The 17,078-nt window shown below is 36.7% G+C and overlaps 1 protein-coding gene across 1 annotated transcript in view; it reads left to right on the top strand.

Moving 5' to 3' along the window:
* Window positions 1-14,926, top strand: part of LOC131042675 (L-type lectin-domain containing receptor kinase IX.1-like) — a 141,148-nt gene extending 126,222 nt beyond the window's left edge. Inside the window, exons 4-6 of the mRNA XM_059220416.1 lie at window positions 13,024-13,120; window positions 13,661-14,043; window positions 14,773-14,926. Of these exons, the coding sequence (XP_059076399.1) occupies window positions 13,024-13,120; window positions 13,661-14,043; window positions 14,773-14,926 (634 nt within the window). The remainder of the gene's footprint in view (window positions 1-13,023; window positions 13,121-13,660; window positions 14,044-14,772) is intronic.
* The last annotated feature ends 2,152 nt before the right edge of the window (window positions 14,927-17,078 follow it).

Here is a 17,078-nt window from a genome sequence, read left to right as displayed (position 1 = left end):
AAAATTATGGAGTTCAAGGAACTGTACAGAGATACTTGTAAGACTAATCTTTTGACAGTGGATATCGATAAGGAAATCAGTAAAGTGCAAAAGGAAATTGATAACATCGCTGCTAATATCATTAGCTCACCTGAACCAATATCAGTTATTGAGCAGGAAATTGCTGAATTTGAGGAGAAACTTGAAAAATTGGAGAAGGAAAAGGAAAGAATAAAGGGCAAAGCAAAAGATCTTAAATGTAGACTCAGTCCAAAATTGGATAACCTCATCTCTTTGAGGAAAGAAATCTTTGAGGCACTTATCTTGGATAGAAGACACCGGAAGAGAAAACGCATCACCTCACCAATACTATTCAGAGAAAAAAGGCAGCATTAAAGGAGAGCATCAGGTTACTCAGAGTTTGAACTTGGTTTTAGCAGACTTATTCCAGATTATAACCAACCGGTTACAAGGTTCTAGCTGAAAACTGCATTCATTGACATTTTGACAACCTTTGTCATTGATGTCAAAGGGGGAGTAGTAGAACTAAGAAAAATGACTTGTAGAAGAGATAATCTACTCAGGGGGAGCACACAGTTTTGGTAAGATTTTTGGACTTCAATTTTGGGGAAACTTTTTGGAATTTTCTCATGAGTGTTGCCATCAATGCCAAAGGGGGAGATTGTTGGCATTGCACACTCTAATGGTAGTTAAAGGTGATTGAAGGTGTTTTCATTGATGGCAATCTTATGGAACCGGCACCGACACCGGTAGATAGTTCACTGGCAGCAAAAATAATGTTTACCGGCATCTCAGTCGACAGGATTTTGATTATTATATTTTGTATTTAATTTTAATATATTTTTGTAAGCCGACATGGCATATTGTAATAACACTCATATATAAGTATGAGATCTTGTAGATCATTTTGTGCGACACAACATAGAGGATAGATATGATGGATATGTAGAGCGAATATTAAGGCAGATTTTGTAGAAGGGTTTATGGTTATTGTATGAGCTTAAACCAGTATTGAACCTGGCATTGTAGATGTTGTTTTGTAGTAGTACACTATATTGGATTTTCATAATCCATTTTCTAAGTCAATGAGACTTCTTTTTGTAATTGAGCAGTGAGCTTTAGGCAATTGACCTTCCTGCATGTGTAGGCCCCTCTTGTAAGTAATATCCATTCATTGGCCAGTGAGTGAATATTGTGGATCACAAATCCCACCGAGGTTTTTCCCACACTGGGTTTCCTAGTTAAAAATCTTGTGTTATGGTGTGGTTTCTTTGTTGTCTTTACTGTTCTTATTTACTACTTTAATTCTTGTTTACCAATACAGCATTAATGCAAAATACTTAATAAGGTCAAATATTCTATAAACTGGTTAGATATTGATTCACCCCCCCCCCTCTCAGTATATTTGGGACTTTCATCAATCCTAACAAATTCAAATAACCGGAAGACAACTGAGAGGGGGGGTGAATCAGTTGTCATAGATTACCAAAACCTTAAGCAATTAAAACTTTAATACTAGAACCCAAAACATTAATACCAAAATGCTTAAACCAAATACCAGAATAGCAGTTAAACCAATTAAGCATAAACAATAATCATAGAATAAATACCATCCACATGACACCAATATTTAGATGTGGAAAACCCAGTAAAGGGAAAAATCATGGTGGGAAGCCTACCCACAGTCAGATAATACTTCTACAGTAAGTATTTGAATTACAATTGAGGGGCCTGTATTTGCAGGAAGGCCAATATCCTAGAGTGCACTACTCATCACAAAAGGAGCCTCATTGACTACATAGAAATCTAGACTACAATCTGGAAGAAGTGTTTGAACTGCAAACATAGCATCTCCTAAGCTTGAGTACAGTTCCAGTTAAGCTCAATACCAGAGGACTAAATCCTCTTACATAAACCCAATTTGATCTCCAATTATCGACCAAATCCTCTGCCTAAATGATATTACGTTATTTGCACATTACATATCCACACACATTCCTGACCTTATACCTCTCATGATCTACAATTTGATATTACATCATATATAAACAAACTCTCAAGAATAAAAAATCAGGTTGGCCACCAGACAATAAACCAATTACATAATTACAAAACATGTTGGCCTAAGACCCAAACAAATAATATCCAACACATAAGACATCCCTGAAACACATCGAGAGGTCCAATCCACATGTTACATTAAACCGGTCCATAACCTAGATCAACTGGGACCTAATATAGGTCCACATGCTAAAGCAATGATCTCCATCTGCCAATTCTTGAACATGATCACCAATAGCATCCTGAATCTCCACTAGAAGATGCACCAACACCACTTAAGCATATCATCAAAGATCTTCATCAAAATCTTTGTCAGTGAAACCCTCATCGGAACCACAAGCCAAGCTTCCAAGAAAATAGGATAGCATCTGATCACCAAACCAAAACCAATTGGCTGAATATGAACATGAGTATCATGAATAAGCCAATTCCTTAACCAAATCATACCGAAGCCTACAGGATCATGCTAGCTTCAAACCAACTAGAAACTACTCAACCTACAGGGACCAGAAGGGTATCGATAAAGCATCCAAACAGCTAGTGTTGACATCAATGACAAAACATCAATGCAACACATATTCAATTCATCCATATGGCCAACAATCTCCCCCTTTGGCATTGATGGTAACACTAGAAGTGAAAAACATCTAAGTACCAAGGAATGCCAAACAAGTATCCCCCAATGGAAGACAACCAACAATATCCCACTCAAAGATATAACAATGAAATTTTGAAATAAAGATCAAACTCCCCCTATGAATGATATCTTTATAAAGCTCTAAATTATACATATATCTCTCTCCCTAATGTATACAACTCCTTAATTTTTTCTTTTTCACATCAATATCTCTCCCCCTTTGACATCAATGCCAGAAATCTGACAAAAATATCAAAGAAAAAACATAAACCACTGAATCACAAAGCTAACTACTCCCCTTGAGCAGTAACATCCCCACATCAGTGTTGAAATGAAAAATATCTATGATAATGGATACCGGACTAATGACAAACCGCATCAATCAAGTCTCTATTGGAGGGGCAAAAACTCCCAATCTGTCTCTGAAGTACTAAAATGATTCCTTAGGCAAAGGTTTAGTGAAGATATTTGGTCTTTAGTGTTCACATAAACCAGTCTAACTTCATTTGATTCCACCTTTTCCTTCAAAAAGTTGTACTTGATAGATATGTGCTTTATCTTAGAATGAAATATCAAATTCTTTGATATATCAATAGCAGTAGAGTTATCACAATGAATAACTACAGGTGCATTACAATCCACCTTTATATTCTTCAACATTTGCTTCATCCATAGAACTTGTGTACAGTTAGTAGCAGCAACAACATGCTTAGCTTCAATAGTAGATAAAGAAGTACATGATTGTTTCTTGCTGATCCATGAAACCAACTTTCCAAGAAAGAAAGCTCCACCAAGAGTACTTTTCCAGTCATCAACATCTCCAGCCCAATATGCATCTGTTTATGCACATAATGCAAAGTCATCATTTTTAGGGTACCATAGACCATATTCTGATGTACCATGTAAGTATCTAAAAATCCTTTTCACACTCTCATGATTTTCCCTAGGATCACTCTAAAATCTTGATATATTACAAACATCATTCATTATGTCAGGCCTAGTTTGAATCAAATAAAGCAAACCTCCAATCATAGATTTGTATCTTGTAGGATTTACCGATGCAGAAACATCATTTCTTGTCAATTTCTCACTTGTAAACATAGGAGTACTTACCAGTTTAGAATCTCCCATACCAAATTTCTTCAACAATTCCCTAGCATACTTAGTTTGACAGATGAAAATACCTTTATCAGTTTGAGTAATTTGCAAACCTAAGAAAAATTTCATTTCCCCAATCATAGACATTTCAAATTCTTTCTTCATATTCTTAGAAAATTTGATGCATAACTTATCTTCACCTCCAAAAATAATGTCATCAACAAATACTTCAGTAATCAGTATATCATCACCAGTGATCTTATAATATAAATTGCTATCAACATTACACTTAGTAAAACCAAGCTTCAAAAGATATTTATCCAGCCTTGCATACCAAGCTCTAGGTGCTTGTTTCAATCCATATAAAGCTTTCCTTAACCTGCAAACCATGTTTGTATCATCCGATAGTTAAAAACCATTAGGTTGCTCATTATAAAATTTCCTCATCAAGATCCCCATTCAAAAATGCACACTTAACATCCATATGATAAACCTTGTAGTTTTTATGGGCAGCATAGGCGAGAAATGATCTTACACCTTCAATCCTAGCTACAGGTGCAAAAGTCTCTCCATAATCAATTCCTTCCTTTTGAGAATATCCTTTACAAACCAATCTAGCCTTATTTCCTTACAACTTGACCATCCTCATTCAATTTATTTCTAAAAACCCATTTAGTTCCAATAGCATTCTTATTTTTATGTTGGGGAACCAAAGTCCTATTGGCATTTTTTAGTTTGTTGGAATTTTTGCATTAATGATATGTTGTCATTGATGTTAATTGAACCAGTGAATGGAATTCATGATTTTGCTGATGTTATTGTTGTGTTATTGTTGTTATTTCTTTTGTATTGTAACCGGTATGATAAACTTTGTGGAAGATGTTGTTAACCAGTATATCGTAGTTTGTAAGTTAAACCGGTGTATAAGGTTAAACCTTTCTATGTTTAGTAACCAGTAAACCCTACCGGTTGTTTTTGTTAAACCCTAACCAATCAAAGTTTGTTGGTTTAAGATTTGATGTTGAGCTGTAATGATGGTGACACGTGTGGTCATTATATGAAGATAAGTTCAAGTTATTTTGGTGTGTTTGATTGTCTTGGAAAGGAGCAAAGTGGATTGCATCAAATGCATAATGCGTGATGAGTTACAAATCCGATGAAGTGGTGATTATGGAGTGATTGGAATTTTCTTGTTAAATATGAAGAGATTGTTATGATTTCTAACAGTCAAGATTTTACCGACTTGTTTGTAATATCGATGATGAAAATTAGGTTTTTCTTGTGTTACCAACCTATTTGATTTGTATTTAAGGTCAATGATGTTGTTTTATTTTAGAGTTGGAAAATTTGGCAGAAATTAGTTGAGTGTGAGGTTGCCTAACCAGAGGATGGATCTGTAGTTTGAGTGAAGGCAGATTTTAAGCTTAAGAAGGATCTGATCAAGCAGATGTAGTGATATTCAGATAGATTCCAAAAAAACTTGTTTTCTAACAATCACAACAGAAATTGAAATCCCCTAACCGAGTAAGCTCTAACAAGCTTGGTTACTTTCTAAATCCTCTCACAAGGTGGTCCACTAGTTTGGATTCTCAAATCCTCTACCAAGGTTACTCCTAACAGGGTATTGTGCTTTTCATCAAGGCATATATGTAAAATCCTCTAACCAGGTGATTCCTAACGAAATCAGTTCTTAACAGGACTTATTGTAAAAGCTTTAATAGGATTGGCTCCTAACATGGCGAACTTCAAAAGAGTTCAAATAGCTATCCTTGTGAGTCTCATCTCACCGTGGTTTTTACCTATTTAGGTTTTCCACATGTAAATATTTGTGTTAAGTGGTGAATGCTTTTGTGGTTATGATTTATTTATTGATTTGATTAAGGCATGATAATTGGAAGGATGAGAGTTGAAAATGTTGATATTTGATTAAGCATTGTTGATGTTTACAAAATTGGAGTTGTTTACTATTTAGTTGGTATAACAGTCAAACCGATTGGTGTTGGTAATCTTTGAGATGTTATTTTGATAGAACTATTTTGTTGATAGGGTTATTTTGAGTTTGGGAGTTTGTATCAGTTTTTTAGTATACTGATTCACCCCCCCCCCCCCTCTTAGTATTCTACCGGATACTTATTCTTTCATCATATCATCAATTGGTATCAGAGTTGTCTCGGGTACTCTTAGATCTCTAAGCCTAATAGCTTGAGGAAAATATCTTGTAGATCATGATGAAGAAAGAAGTTCCTAAGTTCAATAGAGAGAACTATAGAATCTGGAGCAACAAAATGAAGAATTACATCAAAATTCTTGGTAGTCAGTATTGGGCGCATGTAGAAACTAAGTATACTGCACCTACTAGAACTCTGACTAATGATCAAAAGAAAGAACAATAAGAGAATCATCAAGTCTTAGAGGCTATCATAAGTTCCCTGTCTAATGTTGAATATGTAGATGTTCATGGTCTTGAAACTGCATATGAAGTATGGAAAAAACTTGAAGAGATTTATAGCGGTGATGAACATGTTAAGATTGCTAAAGAGGAGAGTTTAGGAGGAAAGTTTGATGACATGAGAATGTCTAAAGGTGAGAATATCCAACAGTATGGTCAAAGGATAAAAGAAATAGTTGGTGAAATAAAGAGTGTAGGAGGGAAAGTGGAAGATGCCACAGTGATCAATAAGGTACTGACAACCCTTCTACTGGTCTATGCTATTCGAGTTGCAGCTATTCATGAGCTGAAATCCATTGACAAGACAAAGGCAACTCTTGACTCTATCATTGGAAAACTTACTGCATTTGAGTTAAATGGCTATGATGGTAGTGTACAAAAATTAGAATCTGCATTCAAAGCTTCTGTCTCTAACCCATCTATGAGAATAAGTAGAGATACATGCCATAGCTATGAATCCAAGTTCCAGTAGAGATGTTGATGATGAAGACAGTTTAGTGGAGCTTGAAGCATTGTTGGTAAAACAACTGCCTAGAGGCATTGGTAAATATAGAGGTAAGCTACCGTTGAAATGTTTTTCTTGTAATAAGATTGGTCATATAGTAGCTAATTGCCCTAATAGTGAAAATGAACATGAGACAAATTTCAGAAGTATAAGGGTAAAGGCAAGAGAGATTGTCTCGTAGCTATTGACAGTGGTATTACTGATGATGAATCTAACAATGATGCTAGTGAAGATATTGTGTTTGTGGCATTTAAGGAAGAGACATCTGACCAAAAGGATTTAGTGTCCAAGATGGATAACTTTGATGATTGGATTGTTGACAGTGGTTGTTCACATCACATGACCGATGATTAGAGAAAATTTATTTCCTTGAAAGAGTTTGATGATGGTGTTGTCAAACTTGGAAATGACTCACCTTGTATGGTTAGAGGTAAGGGAGTTATTTCTTTTAATGGGAAGAGCACTACTGACAATGTTTATTGGGTTGAAGGTCTTAAGCACAATCTTTTGAGTGTGGTACAGCTGAATGACAAAGGATACCCACTGGAATTTAGAAATGGCATATGCAAAATCTTTGACAACATAGGTGAATTGATTGCAACCGGTAAATAGACCAGACGTAGTCTATTTCATCTTAATCCTAAAGTTAGCAACTATTTGATTGCAAAGATAGATGATAGTTGGCTTTGGCATAGAAGATTTTGTCATATAAATTTTGACAATATTGTTAAAGTGAGTAAGGTTAAGACAGTAAGAGGTCTACCTCAGTAGACAAACTAGTTAATTCTCTTTGTAAAGAATGACAGTTAGGAAAGATGACTTCTTCTAATTTTAAGAGCAAGTCCTTCTCAGCGGAGCACTTGCTAGATTTGGTTCATACAGATCTATGTGGACCAATAAGAACTAGAAGCATTTCAGGTGATAAATATTTCATGATCTTCACTTATTATTGTTCAAGGATGATGTGGGTCACATTCTTGAAAGATAAGAATGAAGCTTTTGGTAAATTCAAGGCATTCAAGGCCTTAGCTGAGAAACAGAGTGGCAAAAAGATTAAATGTTTGAGAACAGATCAAGGCAATGAATTCACTTCTGAGGAGTTCACTAAGTATTGTGATGAGAATGGTATCAAGCGGCAACTTTCTGCACCAAGGACACCACAACATAATGGTATAGCAGAGAGAAACAAATGGTCAGTGGTTGAAGCTGCTAGGACTATGTTGATACAAGGAGGTGTGGCGAAAACATTTTGGAGAGAAGCTATAAGTACAATGGTCTACACAATGAACTAGGTTCTGGTAAAAATAGGTAAGGACAAGACACCTTATGAGTACTAGTATGGAAGATCACCTGATGTTAGTTAATTTAAGATCTTTGGTAGTAAATGATTTATTAAAAGAGGTGAATACATAACCAAGTTTGAAGCAAAGTGTGATGAAGGTATATTCCTTGGCTATTCCACCAAGAGTAAGGCCTACAAATGTTTCAACAACCAAAATCAGAGAATTATTGAGAGTGTTGATGTTCATGTAGATGAATGTTTTGAAGTTTCAGAAGGAACCAGTTTAGAGAAAAAGGATAAAGATCCTTGCATTTTTCTTTTAGAACCTTAAACAATTAAATCTAAAACCGATAAGGCAAATCCTAATGTACTTGTTCAAGTGGAATAAATAATATTAGAAGAAGAAGATGATGAAGAAGCTAAACTTGAGGAGAACGATCATGTTATTCCTAGATATGTGAGACTAAATCACAATCCTAAGCATATTATTGGGGATAAGGATGTTGGAGTACTTACTAGAAGAAGAGTTAGAGAGAACTCTTGCATAATCTCCACCATTTAACCAAGAAGTGCTAAGGAGGCTTTTGTTGATGATCATTGGGTTAAAGTAATGGAAGAGGAATTGGAATAGATTGAGAAGAACAACACTTGGACCCTGGTACCTCAACCAGTAAACAATAATGTCATAGGTACTAAATGGGTGTTTAGAAACAAGTTGAATGAGGATGGTGTTGTAGTTCGTAATAAGGCAAGATTAGTCTGCAAATGTTATGCACAAGAAGAAGGAGAAGATTATGGAGAAACTTTTGCACTAGTAGCAAGACTGGAAGGAGTCAGAACATTACTTGAATTTGCAGCTCACAAGAAGTTCAAGGTATACCAGATGGATGTTAAGTATGCATTTTTGAATGGGATATTAGAAGAAGAAGTTTATATAGAGCAACCTAATTGTTATGCATTGACAGATAAAGAAGACATAGTATGAAAATTGCATAAAGCTTTGTATGGATTAAAGCAGGCACCCGAAGCATGATAAGAAAGGCTTCATAAACATCTTATGAAGATAGGCTTTGCAAGAACCAGTGATGACTACAACATTTATCTCAAGTCTGAAGGAGATAAAATACTGGTTAGTGAAGTATTTGTTGATGTCATGAGCAACAATTTTGCAGATGAAATTAAGAATGAGTTTGAAATGTCATTAGTAGGAGAAATAAAAAATTTCATAGGCTTGCAGATACAGTAGATGAAGAATGGTATTTTCATTACTCAATCTAAGTATGCGAAAGAAGTTTTGAAGATTTTTGGCATGAGTGACTGTAAACTAGTTGGAACTCCAATGGTTACAGGTTGTAAATTGTCTAAGGAAGATGCATCTAAGTTTGTAGATGAGAAAGAATACAGGTCAGTGATTGGCAAGTTACACTATGTTGTTCACAATTGACCAGATATTTCCCATGCAGTTGCTATAGTTGCTAGATTCCAAAAGAATCCGAAGGAAGCACATCTGATAGAAACCAAGAGAATTTTTAGATATCTTTAAAAGGTACAGTTGATTATGGGTTATGGTATCCATATGGAGGAAATTTTGATTTGCAGGTGTACACAGATGCTAATTGGGTAGGAAATGTTGATGACCAGAAGAGTACTACCGATGGAGCATTCTTTCTAGGAGGAAGGCTAGTCTCATGGAGTAGTAAAAAGCAGAGTTGTACTTCACAATCTACTGTTGAAGCTGAGTATGTAGCAGCTTATATGAATTTCACACAAGCTATTTGGATGAGGCACATTTTGGAAGGTTTTAAGATGAAGATATCAAAACCTATCAATATTTTGTGTGATAATACGAGTGCAATTAATATTTTTAAGAATCATGTTTTGCATGCAAGGACTAAGCACAATGAATTGAAGTATCATTTCTTGAGGGAGAAAGTTCAAAGTAAAGATGTTATCTTAGAGCATGCTTCAACCAAGGAGTATCTTGCAGATATTTTTACCAAACCTCTGCCTAAGACTACATTTGAGTGTCTTAGAAGACAACTAGGGGTTGTACCCCTTCATGAGGTCATTTAAACATGATGTTTCTTGCATCAGTTCCTGAAATACTTGCAAACTTTTACATGGATTGATGTTTTTGGAGTGGATGTATTCCACAAGGGGAGCATCAAATTGCAGTTTGTTGATGCACAGTGAGTTTTTGATATTACATATTTTTACTTTCAATTTGGTATTGTTGTCAAAGGGGGAGAAGAATTTTGTAACTGGGGAGAAGAATTTTGTAACTGGGGAGAAGAATTTTGTGTTTGATTAGGTGAACCAATGACAGGATGATGACAAACAGAGCATGGTGAATACTTGGTATGTAAACCAGGATTCCTATTCACTAATCACAACAGCAAATCAGAGGCATTGATATTTGTATTTCCATCAATGCCAAAGGGGGAGATTGTTGGCATCTTTTAGTTTGTTGACATTTTTGCATTAATGATATGTTGTCATTGATGTCAATTAAACTGGTCAATGGTATTCATGATTTTGCTGATGTTATTGTTGTTATTGCTTTTATATTGTAACCAGTATATAAACTTTGTGGAAGATGTTGTAAACTAGTATATGGTAGTTTGTCAGTTAAACTGGTGTATAAGGTTAAACCTTTCTATGTTTAGTAACTGGTAAACCCGACCAGTTGTTTTTGTTAAACCCTAACCGATCAAAGTTTGTTGGTTTAAGATCTGATGTTGAGTGGTAATGATGGTGACACGTGTGGCCATTGTATGAAGATAAGTTCAAGTTATTTTGGCATGTTTGATTGTCTTGGAAAGGAGCAAAGTGGATTGCATCAAATGCATAGTGCGTGATGAGTTACAAGTCCGATGAAGCAGTGATTATGGAGTGGTTGGAATTTTCTTATTAAATGTGAAGATATTGTTATGATTTCTAATGGTCAAGATTGTACCGACTTGTTTGTGTGATGCTAAAAATGTGGTATAAGATAGGCATACACATATAATGAGACAATAAGATGTAATTGAAAAGCTTAATTGAAAACTAAATCATAAATGCAAACCATAAGCCTTCCTTGAAATGTCCCATTTTCCTCTATTCTTGAGGACCTTGAAAGTGTTGGATTGATGGGCTCTCAGCGGAGCAATGACCTCCAAAGTGACAACTCAAGAGTTGAGAATTTATTTGATCATGATTAACTATGGAGATGATATGAAATGCATGATTCAAGAAACTAGATTAACATGCTGTGATTAATCTAAAAGCTAATTACTAGATAATTGAAATGCAAATTGCCTATAGTAACAATGCCTAAATTGATATGAGATGGGATCCATATTGCTCCAAAATGAGGGGTATTTATAGGAATTCCAAGGCCAAAGCTAAGGTGGCAGGAATCAACGGTCCAGATTTGATCTGAAGATATCAAGGGCCAATATTGAGGAAGTTGGAGAAGAGGTTGGAGGAAGGGACACTTGTCATCTCTATGGTGACAAGTGTCAAGGAGCCTTGCTCATGAGAGGGCAAGTGTCCAAGGGAGGAGACATGTGGCAAAAGTGCCATATGTCTCAAGGAGAGAATATCCACACCATGAGAGGTTAGGATAAGGAGATTAGAATGTGCAAGATAGGATAGGGTTAGTTAGACTCAAGATTAGATTGAATGGGTTAGGTTAGGGGATGGTTAGGTTGGGTGGTTAAAGTTAGGAGCCATGTGTTCATTTGAATTTAGAAATTCAAATAATTGAAAATGGTAATTAATCTCAACAAACTTGAGTTTGTTAATCTTAATTAGGGATTAGAAGAATTGATTAGTATGGGGAGACATTAATTAATTTAGAATTAATTAATCAAAGGGGGATGTGAGATGAACTATATAAATAAATCATTTAGATTTATTTACTAGTAGATGAATAGAGAAATTAATTAAATTGCTTGTGAATTCAATTAATTGGGAAGGGGAATTAATCAAATAACTGCATATTTAATTAACTATCTTAAGACCATTTTTAGGTGTATACATTTTGCCCCTCTTTGAAGCAATGTGTGATGACGCGTTGGTTCAAAGAAAACTTGATTGATGATGTTGTTGATTTGATAGAATGTAGACTTGATCTTGATTTGATGCAGATTTGGTTTCGATGTGATACTGATTTGATTTGGAGATGATAAATCTCGATATGATGTTGTTTCGATCTTGGAGATGATAAATCTCAATATGATGCGGTTTCGATCTTGGAGATGATAAATCTCGATATGATGTGGTTTCGATCTTGGAGATGATAAATCTTGATATGATGCCTCAGACTCTGATTGATAAAAATTGATGCGAGGATGCCCCCTCGGGAGATGAATCGGATAATTTTCAAATGATTTTGAATTTTTCACGATTTTTTTTTTTTTTTGAAATTTTTGAAATTTTTTCAATTTGTAGATTTTAATGATTTTCTAATTTTTAGAGTCAATCTAATTCATTTCCCGATAAGAAATTTGAAAATATTGCTCTGCCGAGCTGATTAGTTGATTAACAATGAGTGGAATAAAAATCCTACTTAAATGCCCCATTATGAGTTTAAAAAGGTGAATTCCTTTTTCCACTCCTCATTTGTGCACTGTAGTTGTTGGAGAAAAATTGCTCTGGAGGAAAGAAATGGCGATCCCATACCACCAGCATAGGTTCGAGCGAGTTTGGCGATATGAGCGTCCTCTGGCATATGGTCCACCGATACGTACTTCGAGAAAACCCAGCTTTGTTGATTTTTTATTTTTATTTTTTTTAAATTTAGTTGTTAGCATAAAAATCAATTTTAGCATTTTCGTCAGATGCGTCAGAAAAAAAAATTGCATTTTTGAGATGGGTTTTTCGATTAGTGAAATGGGTTTTTCGGATTTTTAAAAAAAATCACTCGAAACCCCCCCCCCCCAAAAAAAATTATTCATGCATTTTTCAATTTTTGAAATTTTTGAAATTTTTCAAAAATTGGGCAGGAGAGGGAAAAGGCAGGTCGATGGAGGCCCCGTGGCAGCCAACACCGGCGCCGCAGGCACCACCGCAGGTGCTACAGATGGCACCACTGCGAGCGCCGTGAGCGGTGCCGCCTATGCCACCGCAGGCCTTAGAAAATTATTTTTATTTTTTTTGAATGATTTTTTTATTTTTTCGATTTTTTGATGATTTTGATTTGATTTTTTGATTTTTTCGATTTTGACGATTTTTCAATGTTGTCAGTTAGTTGATGTTTTTTCGCGATTTTGATGAGTTAATTTGATTTTTCGATAAGTTGATTTGATTGGTTGATTCGTCAAATTTGTTGTCAATTGGATTTGATTTTTTCGATTTTTGAAAGGGTAAGATTTGATTTTTGATTTTTCAATTTTTGATAATGTAAGGTTTGATTAGCTATCTAATTGATAAAATTAGACACTCCTGATTGATAAATTTGATGATCAGTTCTGATTATCTCGATGCACGCGTGAAATGAGATAAGATTGATAATGACCTCATGATAGATGAGTGTCATTGATAGGGACCTAACGAGATTTGATAAAAATCTCAATTTGAGCAAAATAGACCGATAGATAGATTTGATAGATAAATCAAGAAACTGATATGATGATATTGCAGGAGCAATTTACCGTTCTTCAATCTCAGGAGCGTTTCCCGAAGACATGGATGCTAATACCCCACCTTACCCAGGCAGAGCGAGATCACATTAGTAGATGTGGTCTGTCTTCCCTTCTTGACATGCCCCAGCCCCTGATAAACCAGGGATTACTGATAGCTTTAGCAAAGCGCTGGCATAGTGAACATAACACATTTCACTTGCCGACTGAAGAGATGACGATGACACCCGAGGATGTCTACCAAATTTTGCAGATCCCTGTGATGGGTGATTTAGTATATTATGATCTCAGCGAGAGGGGTGGGACAGAGGCACTTTGCCGCGTGTTTGAGGATGACAAGATCGGCGGGTATGATATTGCGTGGCAGGAGATGTTAGAGCTAGGGTATGCCACGTTACCGACTGTGCTTGTTGGCTTTATTGGAGGCTTCCTTTGTCTTGATCATAGGTCAAAGGGATTATCTGTTGGATGGGGCCGTCTGCTTGAGCAGATGGTGACAGAGGGTACCCGATTTTCATGGGGGTCGTGTATGTTAGCGCACTTATATCATGACTTGCATCAAGTTGTATACCAGGGATTAGCTGTGTTATCAGCAGGGGTGACTGTGCTTCAGATATGGGCTTGGAAGCATTTACCTATCACATGACCATTGGCGGACAGAGAGAGACCTGTAGGTAGACCTTATGCTAATGGGTATCCTAGTGTCATTGTCCAGCGAAAGCTGGGCAAATTAGAGTACTGAAGATAGACCTTGGATGACCTAGATACTGTGATATGGAGGCCATATAGGGACTGCGAGATTTGGCCCAAGGATGCATTGGAGATGCCATATGTATTCATGACATGATATCTGATTGGCTCGACACCGTATGTCATCAAGTGATTCCCTTGTATGAGGGTATTGAGACAGTATGGCAGGATACAGGGGATACCATAGGGTACAACTCATTATGCTTGTCGGAGATTGGATGTGGCTACTTGGGGGCCTTCTATTTCATATGACTAGGCCTGCGCAGAGTATCGATCATTGGAGCCAGTTGATTGGGATCATCTTGTAGGTGTGATGGATAGTGAGATGACACATGAGTATGCCATGCATTGTACTGTACACAGGTTTCCGAGGTTGACACGTCCGGATGAGCCAGAGCCAGTTTTCGATGAAGATGATGAGAGGCCACGATGCAGAGCTCCTAGACGACAGAGGGATGGTAGAGATAGAGATGATAGCAGAGATGGAGATGGATATGGAGGAGATGCAGGAGATTAGGGTGATGGAGGATATGATGGTGGAGATGATGATGGGGGAGATGCAGGAGATTAGGGTGATGGAGGAGATGATGGTGGAGATGATGATGGGGGAGATGGGGGAGATGATGATGGGGGAGATGGTTGAGTAGTGGTAGTGGCAGGGACAAGCACACCAGGAGCTAGCAGTTCCAGATCTGCTAGGGATGTATATACAGATTAGATGGCCTGGGTGGTTAGACGTAGGAGATCAGGTCTAGGGGATCAGGAGCATCAGGTTCCAGAGTAGGAGGGACCCCCAGTTGAGCAGGTACCTATGATAGTATCACAGGCTGAGCAGCCATAGGCAGAGGCACCTCGATGGTTCCTCATTAGGATGTTGTCGCATCAGCAGCAGGCTCAGATTACAGACTTACAGGCTCAAGTTCAGCAACTAAAGAGTCGACTAGCAGAGAGGGACTCTCAGATGGCCCAGCTAGAGACTCGGATGGCTTCTCTCCTAGTCGAGAGAGATGCAGCTATGGATAGGTGTCGGCAGGCTGAGACATAGGTACAGTTATCAAGAGGGTCTACTTCAAGGAAGAGCACCAGGGGATCCGAGAGGCTGAGTATTATAGGACATTATATTTTACTATTGTTCCTCTTGAGCGGAGGGCTCCAGGATTTTCACAGCTAAGTAGGAGATCGAGAAAGAGCCAAACTAAGAGTCGAGGAGTGACAGGACCACTTCAGAGAGCTCCCCCAGGTGGGGACTCAGGTACAGGGGTACTAGCTGGTGCTACTCTACCTGTCGCATCAGGGCAGAGTTCTGCTCCGCGTCTGAGTGGTCACACTGATATGGGACATTGATCTATTTATGTACACACCTTTTTGTAATGAGATATTGATTATTCCTGTGATGTACATTTGTGATGTATCTCATATATTTTGTGATATCATTGTACCTTGGACATTGATCTTGTTTTGATGATATGATATGCAGTCGATCCTATTTTCTCTATATGACCTATGAGATGATGTATGCATTCTATTTGGTATATGATTATGATGTGCAGTTACCTTCATGATGTACGCTTGATGTATGCTTTAATTTCTATATTCTTATGAATTCTAGATGATGGATATATGATGATGCATTATTTACTTGATGTATGCAAATGCAAATATGTATGGTGATGCTTATATATTCTATGTGATGTTTGTGCGATTGCAATGCAATGGTGTTATTTTATATGATTTGAGATTTGATGAATGCCATGTAATGATCTTACTAAATGAATGAATGATTTGATGTTTTATATGAATGATGCCTTGGTATGCAATGGTTACATGAGATGAACTAACTTATCATTCAAGATGAATGAATTGATTATTTTTGTTATTGTCCAATGTACTCAATCACATAATAAGAGAGATAACACCATGTTAGCTTTGGCCTTGGAAAAGATGAGCATTGTGATCCCGTGCAGGATGAAATGCAAATCTATCTTAAAATACAATGCAATGTAGAGATCAGACCGGTCATGGAGTCATTGCTTTGTTTCATCATTGAGCCTTTAAAATGTGGGAAGTGAGTGCAAACATCAATGGTATAATTGAACCATGATGACCTGAGCACTACTTTCCTGGGTTTTGATATTTCAAGTTAGCACAAGCATCGAGGTATAATTGAACAAAGATGACCAGAGTGTTGCTTGCGTAAAACAGGCAGTATTAACCATATCTATATGCAAGTCTGAAATGTCTTCCATGATATTCTGATGATCATTTCCTTAGACAACTTTGCACATATTAATGATTAGTTTACAGACAGTAGACAAGAAAAATATCATGTTCCTTCCTCGTTCCTCTATTCAAAGACATCCTGGAGTTACTCAGAAATCATGATAGTGAAAATCAAAATAAAATAATTGAACCATTATTGCCAAAGTGTTAAAATCATGAGTCAAGAAATATCATCCATTGATATGTGTTTTGTCATGTCTAGATTGATATGTGATAGTTAATGGTTGACAATGTGATCCTATGTTCAATTTTGGATGTGTCTTAGTTTTTTCGCTTGACAAGCATTGTCTGACTGTTGTTCTACCTGCTTTGATTAAGCTCAAAATGATTGCAACTTTTTGCCCCCAACCAGGTTCAGGATTTTGCCCCCAACCCAGAAACAAGCCTTA

Source organism: Cryptomeria japonica, chromosome 5 (assembly GCF_030272615.1).
Source record: "Cryptomeria japonica chromosome 5, Sugi_1.0, whole genome shotgun sequence".
NCBI lineage: Eukaryota > Viridiplantae > Streptophyta > Pinopsida > Cupressales > Cupressaceae > Cryptomeria > Cryptomeria japonica.
The sequence above is the reverse complement of the archived record's forward strand: the minus strand, read 5'-3'. Positions and strand labels throughout refer to the sequence as shown.